Source organism: Cyprinus carpio, chromosome A8 (genome assembly GCF_018340385.1).
Source record: "Cyprinus carpio isolate SPL01 chromosome A8, ASM1834038v1, whole genome shotgun sequence".
NCBI lineage: Eukaryota > Metazoa > Chordata > Actinopteri > Cypriniformes > Cyprinidae > Cyprinus > Cyprinus carpio.
In genome coordinates this window covers 8,960,127-8,984,388 of record NC_056579.1, presented here as the reverse complement: position 1 = coordinate 8,984,388, position 24,262 = coordinate 8,960,127, and the positions used below count along the sequence as shown (strand labels likewise).

Genomic DNA, 24,262 nt, shown 5'->3' with positions numbered 1-24,262 from the left:
CAAGCATTTGTCAGATAAAAGCATAAGATAATGCACCATAACTTATTTTTTAACTGCATAGATGTGCTTTACATATTATGTCCTGCTGTTTCAGTGGGTGGTGATACAGTAGAGTTTTGATTCAAGAGCACAATTACCTGATGGTGTGCCAATGAACCTGCTACAGGAAGTGAAGAGTTCCTCGGTGTCTGTGGAAGTGTGAATTTCTCTCTTACATGAGTGTGTAAATAGCTCTCTGAATTTGGGTCAGGCTTTTCGGAGCGTTTTGAAAGCCTTGGTGATTCCCACTTCTAAAAATATTTTAGAGAAAGTTAACACCAGGCAGGACAGAAATCTTGATGACAAGGTGCCAACCTGAGCCAGGCAGTTGCCTAGCAACAAGTTAAAAGCTACAACAATGGCTCTTTTTTCACAGAATCCAGGCACTGTTTATTCGAGCATAGGGCTCTAAGTCTCAGTCCAAGATGTTTCATTGTTGAGCAATCAAGAGAGAGATTAGACTGTTTTAAATAGCTCATCTCAGAAGGGGGAATTACTGGATACTCAACATTGTTGACCCTGTTAGTCACTGGAAGTGTCACATTTGGTAGCTTTGTAGATTTTGAATAGACAGAGGTTTATCATGCTCATATAAAGTGCGTTGAGGCTGTTTTACTATGCATAAAATGTCCTTATTATCTGACATATAATGAAATTGGTGTCTCATTGACAGCCCTAGGCTATGCAAATGGCTAAACAGTGTCAGGAGAGGGGCCTGGACTTTTTTTTTTTAGCCAATCAGAAATGCTTTCTGCATGTCAATCATTTTGCAGGTTTGGATTTGCTGACATATGTTTTCTGACATATGACATTTCCCCAAACTAAATTGCTAAATTTGAATGATTCTGTGATTAACCATAAACAAACCATCAGTTTAACTTTTCAGTAATACACTGAATCATTAACTTTGAACAATGACTGAAAAAGTCAAAAAGTGTAAACACTTTACTGAACCATCAGCAGCCTGCCGTGCTAAGTGGGAATTGAACTTGGCAAGTATTTCTTATTTCCATTTCCACTTCTGAACTATAGTCCAGGACTCTAGAGGTTTAGAGAGATTTGATTTGCTATAGCAACCACACAGACTGTAGAGCACTGTAGACAATGCTCACTGGTCATGAATCACATACAGAAGGTGAAACCACAAGTGAAACTTTATAATATTATCACAGTTCTCATGTTACTCATGTCTCATGTTTTTTTTTTTTTTTTTTTTTTAATGCATTTAAGTGAGACATCTGAATGCACTTCAGAAATGTAGTCTGAACTCGCTGAGAAGAAAACATTGAGTGTGAATAGGCCTTAAATTCCCTGAACTCTGTGTTTGAATTCTAAAATTTCAGTGCTAAGTTTAGAGCTCAGTAACATCATAACACATTAACATTCTAAGCACTTCTCTTCATGCAAATCTAGTCTGTGTGAATTTGAATATACCACATATCCAGATCTGAATCTAATGACATTATTCTATGTAGACAGGGCGTTGTTTAAATTCACTGAGCTCCATCTCTTGTGTGGGCTTTCTCAGGGGCTACTTGTACTATTTCAGGTGTCTTTTATGGTTGAGTCTGGTTACTCAATCAGAAATGAGCAGGGTGTGTTCAAGATGATTAAGCCTATGCATATGAGCTACAGCGGTTACCCAAAACTACACAAAAATAAAACACAGCTCATCCAAGGGTTTTTAATACCAAAAAAAAAAAGGGTCAGGCCACACATGTACTGTAGTATCTGTTTACTGTGGAACCAAAGATTTAGTTCTAAAAGAGAGTTTCAGAATCGCCACAGTTCTGGAACCTCTGTTCAGTTGTGGAATTTTGCCAAACATAACATTTCAGAATTCTAAACTCTTTTTGTGACGGTAACATTTTTTTAATGAATTAATCAAGAATTTATTATATTTTATTATTATTTTAAGTTTCTGTTGCTCATCAAGGCTGCAATTTATTTGATCAAACATAAACTAAAAACAAAAATATTGTGTATATTATTAAAATTGAAAGTTTTTTAATATTGCAATTTAAAATTAAATTTTTTTAAAATAGCTTTTTTATTATTAACCGTTAGTCATGTCACATGATTCTTAAGAAATCATTCTAATTTGGTGCTACTCAGGAAATATTTCTTATTATTATGAAGTTGTGCTGCTTAATATTTTTGTGGGAACCATGATGGATTTTGCTGATATCCGATATGCCGATAATTTTCAACCCATTTTGGCCGATAGCCGATGCCGATATATAATTATTTTTAATTTTGGTTAGTCGGCGGCAACAGTGAGAATAAAAGTAACACCTTCTTTCTTTGCGTGAACATTTGGGCAGGGTTATGCAAATCTTCCCACATCGTGACATAGACATGTGGGGGCGTGTTTAAACTAAGCGTTTTTGAAAGGCCTTGATGAGTCTAAAATTTAATTAAGAATATCTCTTTGGGTTTGAGACTTTAGTCTTTGCAACTTTATGGATCTTATATATTCACAAACAGCTTGTAACACTCCAAAAGAGAAAGGAAAACTTGAAATCGCATCATATGACCCCTTTAATTAAAAGTAGGCCAACAGCACCCCCTACGGAATTAAAACTCCTTACTGAGCGGGCATTAGGACACGGGGGAGGCTGCCGCTGATGCACGTGCTTTTATTGTTTACTCTGTCATACACCAAAGGTGTCATTCTGTACGTGCTTTCACAGATAAAATGCAGCGATTCAAAACAGTGAATCTAATCACCATTCAGGCAAAACTTTGCTTCAAGAATGAGCCACAATGCTGACGTGATCTAATCGCTAGCACACCCTGAGCACATGTGAGTTAATATATTCCTCTTATCGGCAAGACATATCAGTCTAATTTTTCATATCAGGCCGATGCCGATATTTACATTTAAAGCCATTATTGGCCGATTCCAATATTGGTCAGATAATATCATGCATCCTTTATTTTATTCATTTTTTGATTAACGTAAGATCAAAAGAACAACATTTATTTAAAATAGAAATCATTTTGTTACACTTATTTATCTTTAATGTCACTTTTTGATTAATTTAATAAATAGTGTTCATTTCTAACTTCATATACTACGTTCATCATTATATTTAACATTCTTTTGTTCAGAAAGGGCTGAATGTAGGGGTCTGTTGACATTTTTGTAGTATTATTAATTGTAACTTTTTGGATGGGGACGGGTCACAAAGGTCAACGTTTCATCCAAAAACCAAGTTTTCAACTATTATTCTTATCCAAGACACCATGATAGAACCATACAGTACTTTTTGTTAGTGTTTCTTGCAGTTTTTTTTATGTTAAATGATTATTATGCATCGTAAAAAAGGTTTCGCTGCTTTTGTTAAATAAATAAATTTGTTAAATTCCCTGATTAGAACCTCCATTGCAAATTTTTTTTTTCAGGAGAGGTGTGTCTGTCTTGAATCTCTGCTGAATCTCTGAAGTGTTTTCCTCAAAGGAGTTTATGTTGAACTTGTGATAGCTGTAGGCTCTCACCTTTGTCAAACGTTTAAGTTGCAATCGTTATGCTGTTTCAGAGCGAAATGCCAAATTCATGTGTGATGACTGATCATTCACAAATTTAGACATATAATTAACCCAGAAAATCTTTATTTATCACCTCCACTCCCCTTTTATTCAGTGCAAATAACATTATTGCCACACTTACGCTTTTTCTGTCTGTCTCATCTATTTCAGTACCACTCCTCTCTGCTTTAATATGGAGTGAGAAATTAACACTTCTGAAATTACTTTATTTAACTGTTGGCATCCTCTGGGATGGTTAGCACTTATTAAAGTCAATCAGAAATGTTTCACATGGCTCGCTCTGGAATTTAATTTCCCTCCCTGCCTCTTCAGTTGCGTCAGTGCCGAGAGAGGCGCCATCCAAATGGCAGCTGCTCCAGGGACTCCTAACATTTATCAGTTGATCAGGCTTTCAAGAGTTGTGCTGTAGGAGATCCTTTCACCCCTGGCTCCAGTGCCAGCCAGTCATATGGGCGCTGAGGATGGTGGGGGTCGGATGGAGCCATAAAGGCAGGGTGGCAGATGATGGACTCATGATGAAGATTCCCCCGCTGAGGGGCAAGCTGCTACAGAGCTCATCTCAGCAGAAAACACACACACAGTATATCTGACTTGTCATACATCACATTTCCCATCTACCAAAAAAAAAAAATAGTCAGTGTTTTTAAATGACGGCACATTTTTCTTTAGCTTTTTGTTAAGAAAAGTCAAAAAAGTAAAAACAACATTAACAAAATATACAAAATAACAAAAATAACAATAATAATAATAATAAAAATAATAAAAAACACAGTATTATTAACATTTACTAAGGATGTAAAATGACAGTAATAATAATAATAATAATAATAAAAATAAAAGGTCAACAGAAAAGAAATTGCATTTGAACCAAGCTGTTTGTATAATTACATAATATAATATAGAAATATAAAGAAATGATAATAACTGATGATAAATGATTATAGATTAAATAATTCATGATAAAACTGTTTGTTGCCACAGTTATAATTTAGCATTTAAAATAAAAGTAATAATAATAAAGATAAAATTAAAAAAAAATTAAGATTATAGGGAGATTTATGCATTGTATTCACTGGCTTATTTTATTTTTCTAAATGTTTCTTTTCCTTTAGCTTTTCACAAAAAAAAAAAAAAAAAAAAAAAAAAATTGCAATTGAAAAAAGCTCTTTGTATGAATAGATAAAAAATTATAACTGACGATGATCAATGTATATGTATGACTTTCACAGAGGTTACTGTATATTCACTGGTTTATAGAATATTTTTGTAAATGTGAAGATTTTCTATAGCTTTTTACTTTTTATTCTATAATTTTAAATGTAGGCTTTAAAATATTTGTATGCTTGAAACAAACAACTTTGGATGGTTTGATTGAGTGTAAAACATTAAACAATATTACACAAATTTACCTCTCTGTGATACAGTTTTTCAATCAAATACAGGACATGACACAGGCTGTTAACTGAGAAACTAGGTTAATACTGGTTTATCCTGATGTAATAATATTTGTTAGTGTTATGAATGAAAGTTATTATTCTGTGTTATTGACAATATACTGGCAGATTGTTCCATATATTCCATTACAAAATGGTATGGAAACACCATGACAGTATTTTTATATATGGTACTGAGTGGTTCCAGTATCAAGGCAGTACTTAGAATTACTTCGGAAAACAGCAATTAAGCCCCAGAGAAAGATATGAGATTATGTAGAATCCACACATAAACACATTAGTCCTGATGCCCAAGAAGGCACTTTGAGGTCAACGATGATTTAATTGTTTCTTAGTAATTTGGTTGCACTTCTCTACACTGAAATACCCTCTCTGAACTGAACTGACTGTGAGCACAGCACCAAATCATGTTTTCTTCTACTTGGCTCTCTCTGAGGCAACACTTTCCTTTATGCAGTGTGAGATTGGGGCAGGGACTAGACTAGGCAGCTGTGTGCTAGAGGTTTCAAAGAAAAGTCTCTTGTGTATCCAAACAGATGTGGCTTGTTTGGCTGTGGTGGGACTGTTTCAGGCCAGTGTTGCAAATTAAAGCTACAGAGAACATTTAGAATAAGACATAGTAAGATATGCTTTTGCCATTCTTTTATTTAGTTTTTGAGTTTTAGTATTTCAACCTAAATTTGTTTATTTTTATTAGTTGGCAAGTCAACATTTCTGGTTTTCTTTTGACTTGTTATTTTACAGTATGTCAACTTTATTTCAATTACCGAAAATTATTAACCAGGTTAGTTTTAGTAAAAATAACAACTCTGCTTCACTGATGGTAGGGATGTGCAAAACTAAATATTTTCCTGATGTTTTCTGACTATTCGGTGGCACTGCTGCTAAAAATATGAAAATCAAAAAAAAAGTGAAAAGATTTAATGTAGTTGACTTCACTAATTGACTAGACAGTTGTTGACTAGTCAAGAATCAGGCCATTTAAAGAAGTCCAAATTTAGGCTGTGGTCTTTTATACTGTAAAAGAGTAAATCTTGTATCATTTACCTGTAAACAGAAAAGGATTTTAATTGTTCTCAGATCTGTATGGATGTGCTTTTTGTATTAAGTGTCTTTGTTGTTGTTGTTGTTGTTGTTGTTTGTAGGGACATACTGATCTCTGACTTGGATTTGGCCATGACATACACAGAGGTGTATGAGGAGGTGAGAACGATGTGTGGGGTCCGAAAGGAGATGCCAATTACACTCAAGTGGATTGACGATGAAGGTATATATGACCTTTGAACTTTGGCTGTAGTGACGTCAGCAGAAAAGAAATATTTATTTAGAAAAAGAGCAAGGTGCAATGAATTGTTCACAATAAGACCAGGAACATGCGAAAAGATGAATTTTGATTTTATGTGCCTATGGTAAGAGTAAATATTTTAGTCACTTTGGATATAAACGTCAGCTAAATCAGACACTTTAAAAAGTTTTGATACCAGGGACCCCTAAATATGATGATTTCCTTGCAAGGAACCCTACAGAAAATATAAATAATTTATGTTTATATTATATTAGATTTATGATTTATATTTAAATGTAATAAATATAAATTATTTATATTAAAAACATTTTTTTTTTAAGTTTCTCTATGATCCTGGAAGTCTCCAGCCCAGTGTTGTTGTTATTATTAAGTAAAACTGAAACTGTTAAAATAGTACTATAGTATATAAACAATACTAAAAAACACTGCCCAGGTCACAGTTTGAATACTCCTGGGATAAATATCAACTATAAATGTTGAGTATATTTGTTATTTAGAGGGAATAACTTTTAAAGATTTACTTTAACAGCTGCAATATTGCCACCTGTTGCCCCTTGATATTTTACTGTATTTTTTTTTTTAATGTTGCTGTTTCCCTTGTTGTCTTGTTTTTAGGTGACCCGTGTACCATCTCATCCCAGATGGAGCTGGAGGAAGCATTCCGGATCTACAGCCGGAACCGGTGCTCCGGACTCCTATTGCATGGTACTCATTCACTCAAAACCTCTGAAATCAACCTATTTTCCCCTTGTTTATTCAATTTTTAATTGTTCTAGTAGTAGAATTACTCTGTCTGTATTTTTATCCATCTATTTATAAATAACTGAATGCAGATTTAAACTACACAGCGGAAATCCACCAAACCACTCAAAATATCATGTGGACACTACACAACTAAAGCACTTGATAAAAGTCAGTTTTCATTAGAAAACGCAGTATTTGCAATTAAGTGCATTTGCTGACACTGAATACAGTAGATGAAACAGCTGGATTGAGTCATACTCATTTCTCTCTTCTCTGCCTTTCTTTCTCTGTCTAGTGTTCCCAAGCATTCCTGAAAAGCCCGGTATGCCGTGCCCAGGAGAGGACAGTGAGTCGAAAGTCATCAAAGTCTTGCCATTTTCAACATTTTCATGTGCTCCTTGTTTAAAGTGGTCATTCTGTCTGCTACAGTCACTCAATACAAGAAGCCGATTTAAAGTGATCTCTTTCAAGTCTATCCCAGGAATAGTTTTGATCTGTGCATTTACTTTTCCCCCTTTGTCTTGTTTAACAGCTCACTGTTAAACAACTGTTTAACAACCTCTATAAATTTATGACTTTGTGATGTTAACAGAATAGTTCATCAGAAACATTTACTCACCCTGATGTTGTTCCAAACCTGTATGTGCTTTTTTTTTTCTTCCATGGAACACAAAAAGAGAATTTCACACAAAATTAAAGTGGTCTCACTTATATATATATATATATATATATATATATATATATATATATATATATATATATATATATATATATATATGTATCCAAGATGGCGCCGAGCATGGCGGCCGTGTTGCGAGCTCCGAGTAAACTTTGCAGTTTTTTTCGTCTGTTTTACTTGTTTTTTTTGTTGTTCTACGTGTTGGATGTTGTTTGTATAACTGTCTACGATAGACACACGCTTCTGAACATCGGTTCCTACGTCGCGGAACGCAAACCGGACTTTGAGTTCTTGAACGCCGGCGCTTTGTTTTACAGACACCGCATCAGAGCCCTTTGTCTGGGCTGCGCGGGCGCGACCGAGGAAACGCCGCCGGAAAAGAGGAAAGAGAGCCGGCGTCCTCGTCAGACTCAGACGTCATCCCCTCCGACCTCCTCTCCCATCCATTTTGCTGGCTAACGTTCAGTCACTGGACAACAAACTTTGCGAACTGCGGGCACGTATCTCATACCAACGAGAAACAAGGGACTGCTGCATTATTTGCCTCACAGAAACCTGGATGTCTGCAGTGGTTCCAGACTCAGCCATCGAGCTTACGGGGTTCTCCGTGCACCGCTCGGACAGAACGAAAGAGCTCACAGGGAAAAGCAGAGGTGGGGGCGTTTGTTTCTTTATCAACAACTCGTGGTGTGATGAAAGGAACCTACACTCTATTAAATCCTTCTGCTCCCCTGATCTGGAATTTCATATGCTTCTGTGTCGACCATTCTGGCTACCGAGGGAATTCACAGCGGTCATAATCACCGCTGTTTACATTCCCCCTCAAGCCAACACAGACCAGGCACTCAAGGAACTGTATGGGAATATAAGTGAGCAGGAAACCGCGTACCCAGATGCAGCGTTTATTGTTATGGGGGACTTTAACAAAGCCAACTTCAGAACAATAGCTCCGAAATATTTTCAACACATCACCATCAACACGCGTGGTGATCGTGTACTGGACCACTGCTACTCTCCTTTCCGGGACGCCTACAAATCTCTCCCACGCCCACCTTTCGGCAAATCGGATCACTCTTCCATTCTGCTGCTGCCTGCTTATAGGCAGAAACTGAAACGGGAAGCACCCGCCCTCAGGACAATTCAGTGCTGGTCGGACCAATCAGACGCTATACTACAAGACTGTTTTTGATCACGTGGACTGGGACATGTTTCCGGGCAGCGTCTGATGACGACATAGAGGCGTACTCAGAAACTGTAACGTGTTTCATCAGGAAGTGTGTAGAAGATGTAGTGCCGACAAAAAACAATCCACATCTACCCCAACCAAAAACCGTGGATTAATAGCGATGTTCGAGCAGCCTTGTCAGCGCGGACATCCGCTTTTAAATCCGGAAACGCTGATGATCGCAAACAAGCCAGTTACGATCTCAGGAAATCCATCAAAGCCGCAAAAAGACAATACAAAAAAAAAAGTTGAAGAACAATTCAACACCAGCGATGCAAGAGGCATGTGGCAGGGAATCAATAAAATCACAGACTTTAAAGGGAACAAACCAGCTACTGTGAACATTGCCGCCTCTCTACCGGACGAGCTGAATAACTTTTATGCTCGTTTCGAGGCTCACAACACCGCCCACACAGAGAGCGCTCCCGCAGCTGCTGCAGAAGAGGTGAGTGCACTCTCCGTCTCTGTCGCGGATGTAACCCGATCCTTCCGACGGGTGAATATCCGCAAGGCAGCGGGTCCTGATGGCATCCCAGGCCGTGTGCTCCGAGCATGCGCATTCCAGCTAGCCGGTGTTTTTACAGACATTTTCAACCTCTCCCTCTCTCTCTCTGTGGTTCCCTCGTGCTTCAAAAAATCCACCATCGTGCCCATACCAAAGAAAAATAAAATCACATGCTTGAATGACTGGAGGCCTGTTGCTCTCACACCCATCTTCAGTAAGTGTTTTGAGAGACTCGTCAGAGACTACATCTGCTCTGTGCTGCCTGCCTCACTGGATCCGCTACAATTTGCATATCCTAGCAAACGTTCTATAGACGATGCTATTGCTTTCACTCTACACACTGCTCTCTCCCACCTGGAAAATAAGAACACCTATGTGAGAATGCTGTTTGTGGACTACAGCTCAGCATTTAAACACCATAGTGCCTGCCACACTTGTTGCGAAGCTCCAGACTCTGGGACTAAACAGATCTCTGTGCAGCTGGATCCTGGACTTCCTAACAGGCAGAAGCCAGGTGGTCAGAATGGGCAAAAACACTTCATCCCCGCTGACCCTCAACACTGGTGCTCCTCAGGGCTGTGTCCTCAGCCCGCTCCTGTACTCCCTGTACACACATGACTGTACAGCCACACACAGCTCCAACGTCATCATCAAATTCGCTGATGACACAACGGTGATAGGCCTGATCACCGACAACGATGAGACGGCCTACAGAGAGGAGGTGAGCACCCTGACTAAATGGTGTCAGGACAACCACCTCTCACTCAACATCGACAAGACCAAGGAGCTGGTGGTGGATTTCAGGAGACAGAGCAGAGAACACACACCCATCACCATCGACAAGACACCTGTGGAGCGGGTAAGCAGCTTCAAGTTCCTCGGTGTTAACATCAGTGAGGATCTCACCTGGTCTACACACACTGATGCAGTGCTGAAGAAGGCACATCAACGCCTCTTCTTCCTGAGACGGCTGAGGAAGTTTGGAATGAGCCCCAGCATCCTCAGATCGTTCTACACCTGCACTATAGAGAGCATCCTGACGGGCTGCATCACTGCCTGGTTTGGAAACAGCACCGCTGGCAACCGCAAAGCTCTGAAAAGGGTCGTGCGAACTGCCAGCCACATTGTTGGAGGTGAGCTTCCCTCCCTCCAGGACATCTACACCAGGCGGTGTATAAGGAAGTCCCGGAGGATCATCAGTGACTCCAGCCATCCTTCCCACAGACTGCTCTCTCTGCTGCCCTCAGGAAGACGTCTCCGCAGCATCCGATCCCGCACTAGCCGACTGAGGGATAGCTTTTTCCCTCAGGCTATCCGACTTATGAACAGTCTGAACTAATACACCCTACAGCATACTCCACAATATGGTATGCCACACACTGCACTTTAACTTTGACAGTTCAACACCGAACTATTTAACACAATAATCTACCTGCTACCACTGGATTCCATCCAATGCACATCCATAACATTTCTGTATCCAGCCCACGTACACTTAGCATATTTTCATGCGTATATATGTCTACATAATCTAGAATGTGTACATTCTGTGTATAGTGTATAATGTGTAGTGCTAACTGTATGTATGTACATATTGCGTAAAATGTGTAGTGCTAACTGTAAGTATGTCCAATAGTACACTGTGTGTACTGACTATATGTATGTGCATATTGCATATTTTCACCTGTTGAAGTCTGTATGGTTATATGTTAACTGTTTCTGCAATTTCTGGTGCACGCTCCCAAGAATTTCACTCACCAAGGCACATGTGCTGTGGTGATGTGACAATAAAGTGACTTGACTTGGAAGATATATATATATATATATATATATATATATATATATATATATATATATATTTATGTATATATATTTATGTATATATATATTTATGTATATATATATTTATGTATATATATTTATGTGTATATATATATATATATATATATATATATTTATGTATATATATATATATATATATATATATAACGTGTATATATATATATATATATACACGTGTGTATATATATATATATATATACGTATATATATATATATATATATATATAAAGTTATATGTGTTTGAAATAACATGAGGAAAAGTAAATAATGTAATTTTTTTATTTTTAGATGAATTATTTCTTCGAGATCTTGTAAAAGGATAATAGATTCAGTTTTATTGTTGTTAAGGTGAAATTTTATGGTGAAAAACATGGCATCACTCAGTGGGACTCTATAGCACTTTGGTAACTGCACAGTAATCCTGTGTTAATGTGCACTTTTACTGCCCTGAAGGCCAGATGGGGCTAAACTGCTGAGTCAGGACCTTGTGCACAGTACGGCCGCTCCTTTCCTGAAAGCGTTATGAATTCACGATCATCCTCGCCTATGGCACAAGCATGATAGATGCCATCTGCAACATTTGTGTGTGTGAGAGAGAGTTGTGTATTAATGGTTCCCTGGTGCATCTTGAATGTGTTTATATGTATGAGGAATGCTCCTAATATGCTTTGTGTAGTTGTGTGTGTGTGTGTGTGTGTGTGTGTTTTGCTTTGCATTACATACAGATGAAAGTACCTTGCATTTCTGTTTTTTGTCTGAATGATGCCTTCAGTACACTGTGAATGTGATCTTGTGTAGTTTGTACATGAGGAGTGTTGGTCTGACCCCTTTGATTGCTGTTCTGTAGGTACATAATGACTTGTGGCAGGCTGTTAACTTTTCTGTCTGCGTTTGTTTCCATTCTGGTCCACCTTTTTTCTCTCCTTGTCAGCAGTTTGTGCCACATTTGTTGTTGTTGGGTGCTCTCTCAGAGGTGGCAAGAGAGGCAGTGCCGTTTCATAAAAGAACATAATTGACAGTATAAATAAAACAAATGTTTTATGAGATAATGCAGTGTTTAAAGTACCTTTTTTTTAAGGTGACCTTTAATCGTGATAAAACCAAAATCTCGATATGGTTTAGTGTTATTATGTAGTCTTATAGGCTGTGATTTGATTTAATAAATATATGCACTGTGTGTTTCAGAGTGAAGCATATGACTTTGGTTTGTTTGTAATGTGCATTTGGGAACATAACATGCACCAAACATCTTCCCAAACTTGTAATGAGAAGCGCTTATAAACCAGCTGTTGTCAGCAAATAAGAAGCGTTAAGGGCTTTTAATGGTTTAACATTTACAAATGATACAAATTAAGTCAGCCATGAATATTGCATTGTCATTTTACAGTTTTAAAATATATTTTATTACTTTAATGTTAATTTTACAGTGAAATATTACATTAGTAATATTTTCATTTGTTATTTATTATTTATGGTTCAATGTAATTTTAATTTCTGTGGTAATTTCTTCTTATATAATAATAATAATAATAATTTTTAAAATATTTAATTAACAGCAGCAGCAACAACAACAATAATAATAATTATTATTATTAGTCATATTGATATCCCAAGATCACAATTTTAAGGTCCCTACAAACAAGCACAGCAAATCTGAAAAAAAAAAAATTTAATTGCATTTATTATAATTATTATTTATTTATTTTTTTTAAGTTGCAATTAGATTTTTCTCCCAAATTGATAAATTACTTAAAATGATGATCTGAGCTTTTTAAATGAATGAGCTGGATTTTAGCAGTACCTTCATTCCTGTCACAAACAATACATTTGTGATGTTTACTGGTACCTTTTTTATTCACTAAAAGAAAGTGGGTTTTAATAATACTGTCCCATAACAATTAGTAGTAGTAACAAATAAAAATGACATTTTACTGCATTTGTATAGTTATTATTTTTGAAAAAATATAAAAAATGTTTAAAAACACATCAACCTTATGCCTTGGTTTAAATAAATAATATGCTAATTTATACATACAAAATGTTTTAGCATTGGTTTCTTGTTGATGATGTAAGGTGTTTAACCCAGATGAACATCAAAAGGAACATGAATTTATTAGACAAACCCCCCTGAAGGGACTTCGGCCCCCTCATTTCAGACGTCCAGCACACGCCACTGATGCGTGATGCAGTAGTGCTGGACAGGGATTGAAAGCGACTTTGTGATTTGACAGTGTAAAGACCTCAGGTTCAGCTGCCTACTGTTGTGTGGAATTGGTCTGGGCTTATTACTATGCAAGGTTAGTTATTCACATCGTGCATGAAAGCTCAGTAACCTAGAGCTGCTCTGGTACAGTGTTGTAGGGACAAAGAATTATAACCTTTTATTAAGGTATAATTTGCTTCACTAATCATGGCTGCTATTTTCCCAGACTTTTTCCACAGAATCCAGGTAAAGCCTTTTAGGGCTTGTGACTAGGCATTTAAATGACTAAATACCAAGTCTTTTGAAGCCATACAATAAATAGAGATAGTTCACCAAGAAACAAACATTCTGAAATCATTTACTCACCCTCATGTTGTTCCACATTTTTTGGACCCCATTGACTTTAATTGTATGGACAAAAAAACATTAAAATATTTAAACAGTGTATGACTAAAAGAATGTGAAGATTATAAATGATGGCATGTAATTTTTGGGTGAACTGTTGTTTTAAAGTGACAAATAATATTGCTCTGCAGCATTTCTTGTTTGCTAGTGGTTGTTGACAGTGTGAGGAAGACATCTTCAGATAACTGAGCTCGATCTCTCTGTGCTGAGGTGTGTAGGAGGGGGCCCTGTCAGTTTAATCACTGATCTCAAAGTCTTCTCAGGGTTTTCACAGCTGTCTCTTGAGTCTGTTGATTCTGTCAGTGGTTGCAAACACTCACTGTTTGTTTAATATCAAAAATTGGGTTATTTCTTAGAGCTATAATTTACACTGCACATTTATTCACATTTTTCCCCCCCAGATTTTTTTTATTTCATTTAAATAAGACAATTAATAATATAATTAGTTAATAATTTTAAAGGGCATATATTCTTTACTTTTGTAATTATTATTATTTATTAATTTCCTTGATTTTATATGCAAAAGATCTCTGTTATGAGTGGCTAACCTCATCAGGACTGTGGAAATTACTGAATACAGATATACAAAAATTACCCAAACTGATATTAGAAATTTTCCAATTTATCCACGTCTCTCAATATTGTATATTAGCTGACACTGGACATTTTTTAAATGTAGATTCCATTATTTTTTAGTCATGTAATGTTGATTTAATTCTGACAAAAATATCTTTAATAAAAAAATCAAATCTCAAAAAAAATTTTTTTTTTTCATATCTCAAAATAAATATTTTTTTTCCGCTAATGCACATTAAAAGGTTTTGATGCCTAAAAATTTTACTTTTTAATATTTTCTTTTTAATTTATTTATATATGTGTTTTTTTTTTCAAGAAGAGTAATATTTTTTTGGCTAGCCAAATATATATATAATTTGCCATTTTTTGAAGAAAGTGTTTGTTTGTCAAGTGGTTGCTAGGGTGTTGCTATGGTTGCTGAAGTGTTTTAGCTCATAACTGTGCAGTTGCTAGGTTGTTCTAGGTGGTTGCTCACGAGAACCCACTTCCAAGCCTTTATGATGTGATGTCACTCAGATTCTTTTTCTTTTTCACTCAGTATTTTCACCTAATTTATCATCCACCATGCAACTCACTTAAAAAGGCTTTTTCTCAACAATCTGTTTGAGTCGATGTATCATTCATATCTGTGCACAGTAAGTGGCAAAATGTAGTACTTTGAGTTAGGGTTTGTTCAAATGACCACTAATTAGCAAACAGTCCCTGCCATTATCAGACACTCCATCCCCCGTTCTCCTCTTCCCCTCCTCCTCATTCACCACACACTAAGCTCTTTCACCATCCAGGCCGATGCTCCGCTCCAGTCACCCTCCCGCTCCACGCCATGTTTTCCACAAAACCCCTCAGCTGTTTGCCACCGGCTCTCTGGGGACCCAGCTACACCCTGACAAAAGGATGAGAGAGGGAAAGAGAGAGAACAGGCCAAGAGAGTGAAATAATAGAGAGAAGAGGCAAAGAGTGCAGAGCAGAGCCAGGCACCATAGCAAAATATCCGTCTGTGTTACAGGAACTTCCTCCTTTTGTCTGTGCCGCCCATTTCAATTAAGGCTTCCAGCAGAGTCGCCCGTTCCTGATAGAAACATCCCTCCATCCATCCATCCGTCCATCGAGGACGCAGCCTATACAAGGACAGCCAGCTGTAACGACTGCACGCAGGGAGCAACAGAACTACAGGGAGGGGGAGAAATAATTAAATAAGTCACAAGGAAGAGGAGAGACTGAGCGAACAGAGGAGACCGCGAGGGAGGAGGGGATGTAGCCGGTGCGTCGTTGGAGGCTGCCAGGGGAAATGTGCTGAAACGAGCAGAAAACAGGAAGATACCGGTGAGCACCGCACCATCGAGATCTGTTCCAGTTGTCCACCCCATCTGACCGCCGCTGTCTTTGTGTGCGGATGTGATTGGCATTGAGCTTGCGTGACCGAGTTTGTCCAGCCCTTGTGCATGCATGTGTGTTTGATGCATTCTGTTTATTTTCATCACACCTGCAATGATTTGATGGCCAGTCTTCCATGCCATACTCGGGTTTGAACCCATTTGGCGAGTGCGGCAGCGTTACGTGCGGGCGTATGTGTGAGCGATCTGCCTACCTGACATGCTTTAGTCAGAGTTCCAGAGCGCAGCTAGAATCCTTTCATTTAGCTTTCACACACAAAGGAAGACACACACTCCCTACCTCTTGGTGCCGGAGACCCGATGCATCCTAAGAAGGCTGACGGTATGTGAACAGTATTATAACATCTCAAGATCTCTGGTCATTGTGTGCATATTTTCTTTTCAGATATGTCACGAGAAATGGAGTTTGTTTTTGTGGCCACTAATGAAAGGAAATATGCAGTTTTGACTGTTGACACGGAACGGGTGGTAGTTATGTCATTATGAGCTATTTCGGCCTGTCCCTCGTTTTCCGAAGAGGGTAGTTAAAATAGATGCTCATGTATTCTTTAAGTCTGACTGACATAATTAACGGGATGTCAGTTATCCACCACCTCTTGGTCGCGATGTACCCAAACACGAGGCTCTGAATCCTTCCCATGACTACAGACACAAGGAGTCACATTCAAGGCTCTCGCATGATTTTGTTTCTGGGTAAATAACAAAGGGGAATTGTGCTCTGCAGTAACGCCAAGACCCTGATACTGTTGAATGATATTAAGAGTTGATTTTCTACTCTAAGTTCCTGCAGACGCACCAGGGGTTGGGTTGAGCCTGCTGTCAGATGCAAAGTGGGTCCGTTTTGGGATCTTTGGCTCATTGGTCGCTGTTTGGCGTGTTTTCAAGGTGCATTTAACCACCGACCTGTCCTAGGTGCTTCAGACCATCCAATAAACTAGCTGAAAGTAGTAGTTTTAGAGTCGTTTGTGTGTAGAACGTTGCCCGCTGCTGCTGTTTTTAGCTGCAGTGTCTGTGTTGGGATGTCATATGATCCACCTGTTCCGGTATTGATTGGCAGTAAATCTAAATATGGTCACTGCAGCACACCAGCGTCTGCTCGGGAGAGCCCTGATGATGTGATGTTAATACCTTCTAGAAAATCTATGAAGGATTACTGTTAAGTTTGGTGATCTTTGTAGATGGTGGTTCAGTTCTGAGAAGGGATATCAACATTTTTGCGGAAGCCAGTCAATTCAGATATGAAGCTGGCTGTGTCTTTGGCTATTGGTTACGTATTTGGCTAATTATTATGCATGTAACAAATGCGTGACAATTTGTTCTTTGAATACTGATTCAGTTCTCCTTCACATTGCACAATTAAAATTAAAAAAAAATCTAGTTGCCATGATATGTCATGTTTTTCAATGCTTGGCCTCGAATTTTTGGCTTTTAACCAATAGGGCAGTGGTGCTCAACCAGGGGGCCCCCGTTAAGGTTGAGTTAATTTAAAATGATTTAAATAATAATTAAATAAATAATAAATACAAAATACAAAACAAGCATTACATTAAAAAAAAATCCTTATTCTTTATTATTATCCAGTAAATTATGAGTAGCTGGAAAACTCATGGGGCCTTTGAACATTGTTGTGGACATTTGGGGGGCCATGAAGTCAAAAAGGTTGAGAGCCAGTGATATAGAGTAGACAGGAATAAAATAGAGGTGGAATGGGATCATGGGGGGCGAAAGCCAGATATGAACCAGTGTCCTCTTGAACACATCAGAAGAAGTCCCCTTCCACCCCTCAGCCTTTCTCGCTAGCTTAACCAAGCTTCACCAGGAAGAACTTCATTCAGTCAGCAGTTTTAGCATCTATCTGGTCCCCTAGCTTGATCAGCAGCAAGCCAGCACTAACCAGCAGAAGCCAGTCTTGGAATTCATGCTGGTCTAAGGTGCTTGTCAGCAAGATGATGTATGCTTCCCAGATATATCTGCTTCTCCACCATATTGTAAAGTCACTCTGGAGACCATCTTCAAGAAAGAAAGTCACTTCAATAGTGTAGGTGGATTCAGGCAGCTATAGGATGTGGGCGTGTCTAACAACTCCAAAAAAGTTTCATTCTTTGCAAATGATCAGCAACGACAAATAGGAGCAAAGACAGCAGAGCTTACGTGATCCGTCTCCTTTGAGACAGTGTAGGCAAGACGGAGGAGATGTTCATATTACTGTGAGCGATTTCACAGTCTATAAATGTTTTGTCTCAACCCACATATAGCAATAAATAAAAAATTATGTGTGGAAAACTGCATCAGAAACCGTGGGCATTCTGAGCTTTATTCATGTATTGATCTTTATATGATGTCTTATTTTCCTTGCAGAATAATCTTTTTACCAGCAAAAAGCTGATTCTTTGTCAAAATAAAATTACATTTTGTGTTCAGATTTTTTAAAGCTATACGGCTAGTTTGGCAGCCCACTTGTAATCCGCCTACAGTACAGTGACCTCCAGCGCTGATGTAGAACGTTCTTTTGTTCATATAACAAGCAATGAATCAATGAATCCAAATGTCTGGTTTGGTTGCTGCCGTTGCATGTGACGTATCGCCGGTTACTGATAAGTCTGCAGTTTTCAGTTTAACCTTCTCCTCAGAGTTTAATGGAAGGCAACTGCATTGGAGGTTTCTCACTTTATTCTGCTCTGTTGCGCTTGTGTTTTGTGGCTATTTTAGGAATTAGGTGTAAGAAGGTGCTAGCTTGTTATATTTGCTGTTGCCAGGTAAGGTTTATTGTCATGGTAATGGTAATAAATATGTTGGATCTTCTCAGTAAGATAGATTGCTGTAAAATGGAGAATGTAATGAAGTGTCCCACCCATTATTTCTCTCCCACACTCGTCATTCTTTCCTGCTCATTAACTGACTTTCTGACTTCACCCTCCTCAGTGCTGTTTTTTTTCCTCTTCCTCGTTCTGTCTATCCATCAGCCTACTCTAACCGTCTTACCAACTCAGCTTATTCTACTGCATTTTTGCTCTTCTCTTCCTTCGCTATTATCGTTCTCTCTCTCCCACGTTGGTCACTCTCTTCCGTTCATTATCTGTGCTGCTGTTCTCTACTCCTCCTTTTCACTTCTCCAGCAGCCAGGTTAGATTTCATCAGACGTCCTCTGCAACGAGAAACCTTCCGTACTAAAACATCCACCCTGGAAATGTACACTGGATGTTCATTATTCAGTGATAAGTCATTTTTTGTAGCTGTTCTTACAAAGTTTAGTTCATTTTAGGTATACTTCAAATATGGGAACTTTTAGAAATTAAAATCATGTAAAACACACTTTTTTTTGGATTGGTTTATGTTTACTTCATTTTTTGTTAAGATTATTTTAGTTTTAATGAATAATTAAATTGATAATTAAAAATTTATGTTATATTTTCATAGTTCAAGATTGATAATCTGCATCTGGAACAGTGTAAAACAATACAATCTAAAAGGCATTTTAAAAATATGTAATGTGAACATTATGTAAGAAAAAGTAAAAGCAGAAAATGTATGAATTTTTAATAAATGATTTTAGTTGTTAGTAGTTTTGGTTAGTAAATGTTTTCATTGTTATTTTATTTTGCTGTTATTTGTTGTTTTCTTATTGTAATAGTTAAAAAAGAAGAAAATGTTTGTTTTAATCAAAATCATCAAACTTGAAGAAACACCCTTATATAAACTCATATGTTTGTTTCAACACACAGTGCCAGTAGTTCTCAATCCGTTCGTTTGTACATTATGTTTTTTCTATTTTTATGGTGTATATGTCTTAAGATGAAGATGTCCGTGCTATTTTGGAAAAAATAAAAACTTTAAAGATCATTACAAGGCGGATAAGTGCAATCCCCCAGATCTACACATGAAATCACCACCAGAAGCAGCCATGATAAGAAAACAGCTTTATCTGAGTTTACAAAGAGTCCAGTCCCCCTCTTCCCTCTCCGTCATGTGATTCTGCTCGTACAATGAAGGACTGAAATGTGGATCAGGCATCAGCAGTGCCCAGAGCCCTGAGCCTAGCTCAGACTCCCTTCTTAAAATAGACATGCAGACATGTATTCGTCCTATTAGTACTGTACTTCTCTTCGTGTATCCTCCTGTCCTCTGCTTCTTTCTATCTTCTCTCCCTCTTTTGTGATCCAGAACAATGTTTGCTGGAGTCTTAAGTGGGTGCCAGAGTGTTTTGTCCACACAATGATTGGCTCAGACCTCTTATCTACTGTCACGGAATCCAAGGACTTCATTTCTTCTGTGCTGTATTTCTAGTTTGATGCCATATTATGATACAGAAGTTATTAGAGCATTTTAGCTTCAATAAATAGCTAATAAATGGTAATAAATAGCTATAGCCTCTGTTTAGTAAATAGCTCCATTTGTAAAGATTTTTTCCCTGTGGCTATAATGATTTGCTTTCTCTGGTTTGTTTTGTGTTTTACAGCTCTCTGGAAATTGTTGTCATCCTTTAGAAATGCTTATTTTTGCATTCTGCCAGTCATTATGAGCCATTTTCATGCAGTAAATCAATAATTCTGTCTGTTTAGGCTAAACATTGAATGGCTTCTGCTTGGTCTTAATGTTGTCGTTTTGCAGGGGCAGCAAAACAAAATTCTTATACAATATAATGGATATTTCTGAAAAAAAAAACACTTTTATAATGGTTGCTATACCTCTGGTTGTAAACACAAAAGGTGCAAATAATTGAAAGTGTTTACTTAAAGCAAAAAAAAAATGACTTAATATTTTATTTTAATCAGAAAAATGTATATTATATGAAATATAAACATAGGTCTATATATATATATATATATATATATATATATATATATATATATATATATATATAGATATATATGTATGTATGTATGTATGTATGTATGTATAATACTATGTATATATATATATATTATATATATATATATATATATATATATATATATATATATATATATATATATATCTACTATATATATATATCATATGATATATATATACAGGTGCATCTCAATAAATTAGAATGTCGTGGAAAAGTTCATTTATTTCAGTAATTCAACTCAAATTGTGAAACTCGTGTATTACAGACTGAAGTATAGTTTAATAGTTTAAGGATTCTTGTCTTTGGTTCTTTTAATTGTGATGATTTTGGCTCACATTTTACAAAAACCCACCAATTCACTATCTCAACAAATTATGGGGCTTCATAAAGACCAATAAAAAAAAAAAAAAAAAAACATTTTTAGTAAACTGTTGGCCTTCTGGAAAGTATGTTCATTTATTGTACATTTACTCAATACTTGGTTGGGGCTCCTTTTTTCATGAATTACTGCATCAATTCGGCGTGGCATGGAGGTGATCAGTTTGTGGCACTGCTGAGGTGGTATGGAAGCCCAGGTTTCTTTGACAGTGGCCTTCAGCTCATCTGCATTTTTTGGTCTCTTGTTTCTCATTTTCCTCTTGACAATACCCCATAGATATGGGTTTCAGGTCTGGTGAGTTTGACCACGGTCATTTAAGCAACTTTTGGTGCTTTTGGCAGTGTAGGCAGGTGCCAAATCCTGCTGGAAAATGAAATCAGCATCTTCAAAAAGCTGGTCAGCAAAAGGAAGCATAAAGTGCTCCAGAATTTCTTGGTAAACAGGTGCAGTGACTTTGGATTTCAAAAAACACCAATGGACCAACACCAGCAGATGGACCAAGCATCCCAAATCATCACAGACTGTAGAAACTTAACACTGGACTTCAAGCAGCTTGGGCTATGAGCTTCTCCACCCCTTCCTCCAGACTCTAGGACCTTGGTTTTCCAAATGAAATCCAAAACTTGCTCTCATCTGAAAATATGACTTTGGACCACTGGGACAACAGTCCAGTTCTTCTTCTCCTTAGCCCAGGTAAGACACCTCTGACGTTGTCTGTGGTTCAGGAGTGGCTTAACAAGAGTAATACGACAACTGTAGCCAAATTCTTGCCTTGACACGTCTGTGTGTGGTGGCTCTTGATGCCTTGACCCCAGCCTCAGTCCATTCCTTGTGAAGTTCACTCAAATTCTTGAATCAGTTTTGTTTGACAATCCTCATAAGGCTGCGGTTCTCTCGGTTGGTTGTGCATCTTTTTCTTCCACACTTTTTCCTTCCACTCAACTTACTGTTAACATGCTTGGATACAGCACTCTGTGAAAGCCAGCTTCTTTGGCAATGAATGTTTTTGTGGCTTACCCTCCTTGTGAAGGGTGTCAATGATTGTCTTCTGCACAACTGTCAGATCAGCAGGTCTTCCCCCATGATTGTGTAGCCTAGTGAACCAAACTGAGAGACCATTTTGAAGGTTCAGGAAACCTTTGCAGGTGTTTTGAGTTGATTAGCTGACTGGCATGTCACCATATTCTAATTTGTTGAGAATTGGTGTTTTTTTTTAAATGTGAGCCTAAATCATCACAATTAAAAGAACCAAAGACTTAAACTACTTCAGTCTGTGTGCATTCAATTGATTTAATACACAAGTTTCACAATTTGAGTTGAATATTACTGAAATAAAAGAACTTTTCCACAACATTCTAATTTATTGAGATGCACCTGTATATATAATGTATTTTTATTTTAAGCATAACTCTAACAAATGTTCATAAATGATAAATGTTTTTTTTATTTATATTAAAAATTATAAATATAAATAAGTAATTTATAAGTTATAAATAAACTTATAGGCTACTCAAGATAAATTCTCTGATAAACAGTCTCTCAAATACATTTGTGAAATTTTAAGGATGTTTTTATAAATCATATCTTTACTGGAAAACAGACCAAAATACTGATTAAGAATATGTTTCATGCAGTGTTCATGCACTTCGTTATGTCCTGCATTTCACTGGGTTTGGAAGTGAGAAAAGAGAAGCTCTATGAATAAATAAATAAAAAGTATTTGCATTTATATGGTATAATGGTGTCTTGTTGTCTTTCTGATAAGTATATGCATCCAGCTGGTAAATGTAATGATTAGATCTGAGTGGTTTTGTAGCAGAGTAATCAGTCAAATATTATCTGTGTCTTTCTCCTAATCAATGTGATTTTCTCGTCACTCAACAGTTTATAAAGCATTGCTTCCCTCACATCCATTAACAATTCATTGAGTTTTACTTTTCACAGACTAAAACCTAATCAGAACCACCTGAAGAGTTTGATGAGCACAGTTTGATGCTGTTATTTATCCTGAACTCTTTATTATACAGCAACAAAATCACAGTCTGATCCAGGGTGAGAGGATGCTCTAGCCAGTTAATTACTCTAATAAGCTCAATTATCCTATTCTGAGGTAGAGCTCTCATTAGCATGTTGTTTCTGTGCTTCTTTGACAAGTATTTACGTTTCTTCTGTATAGTGCAAGATGATGTCATTCATCAGTATTTTTAGTTTGTTTCTTAAACTGTAAATTTAAAATGTAGTAGTGTATCTCTCTCTCTCTTTCTCTCTTTCTCTCTCTCTCTCTCTCTCTCTCTCTCTCTCTCTCTCTCTCTCTCAACAGTCCAGTTTTGGACAAAGGCTTCAGTTTTGATTTGGAGTTGTTATTGTATGCTGGCGAGCTTTCCTCAAGTAACTCTTAAAGGTGCTGTAGGGTAGGCAATTTTGGAGAGGCTAGCATAAGCTCCCACCCTTCCTGGAAACCCCACTCCAAAGCCTTACCTTCTCAAAAACGCATGAACGTGACAGGCAGACCAGATTCCAGAAACATTCCACAGATTATATAAATATGAATACATTTAGACCATGTAACTTAGTGATTGCCATAGGGATGTGAAGAGATCAAACCAACAAAAAAAAAAAAAAAATTTAATAACCAAAAAAAATACAATTACTTTAAAGTGCATGACTATTATTTCCTCTTAAATTTTGAGTTTGAGTTACATATACCTTTCTGCCTGTCTCGGTTTGATTTAAGGACTTTCAGTACAATAAAATGGGATGTGGATGGTGGAAGATTCTTTGACTGTGAGCATTAAGTATTGTACTGTCTCACTCTCAGGGTCCACAGCCCTCACTCTTTTCTCACATCCTTACTTTCCTCACTTTGCCTTCTTTTTCTGTCTTACCCCTCCTTTCCCATTTCACAGCCTGAGCAGAGACTGTCAGAGTGAAAGACACCAGGTATTGACATGGTCTCCCTTTCTGTGTGTATATGTGTGTGTATATATGTGTGTGTGTGTGTGTGTGTGTGTGTGTGTGTGTGTGTGTGTGTGTGAAAATGTGTATATATGTGTGTGTATATATATATATACACACACACACACACATAGCATAAAATAAAAACTTGAAGGCAAAACTGAAGCCTCTGA

The 24,262-nt window shown here is 37.3% G+C and overlaps 1 protein-coding gene across 3 annotated transcripts in view; it reads left to right on the top strand.

Annotated features, from left to right (window-relative positions):
• The window catches only part of prkcz (protein kinase C, zeta), a 107,606-nt gene that overhangs the window by 2,407 nt on the left and 80,937 nt on the right, over window positions 1–24,262 (top strand). For 2 of the 3 annotated variants that reach the window (XM_042761961.1, XM_042761960.1), the window contains 3 exons: window positions 6,191–6,312; window positions 6,967–7,056; window positions 7,391–7,441. In XM_042761961.1, coding sequence (XP_042617895.1) covers window positions 6,191–6,312; window positions 6,967–7,056; window positions 7,391–7,441 — 263 coding nt within the window. Of the gene's footprint in view, window positions 1–6,190; window positions 6,313–6,966; window positions 7,057–7,390; window positions 7,442–15,875; window positions 16,247–24,262 lie in introns of those variants that run through there. The other variant, XM_042761964.1, reaches the window with a different exon arrangement.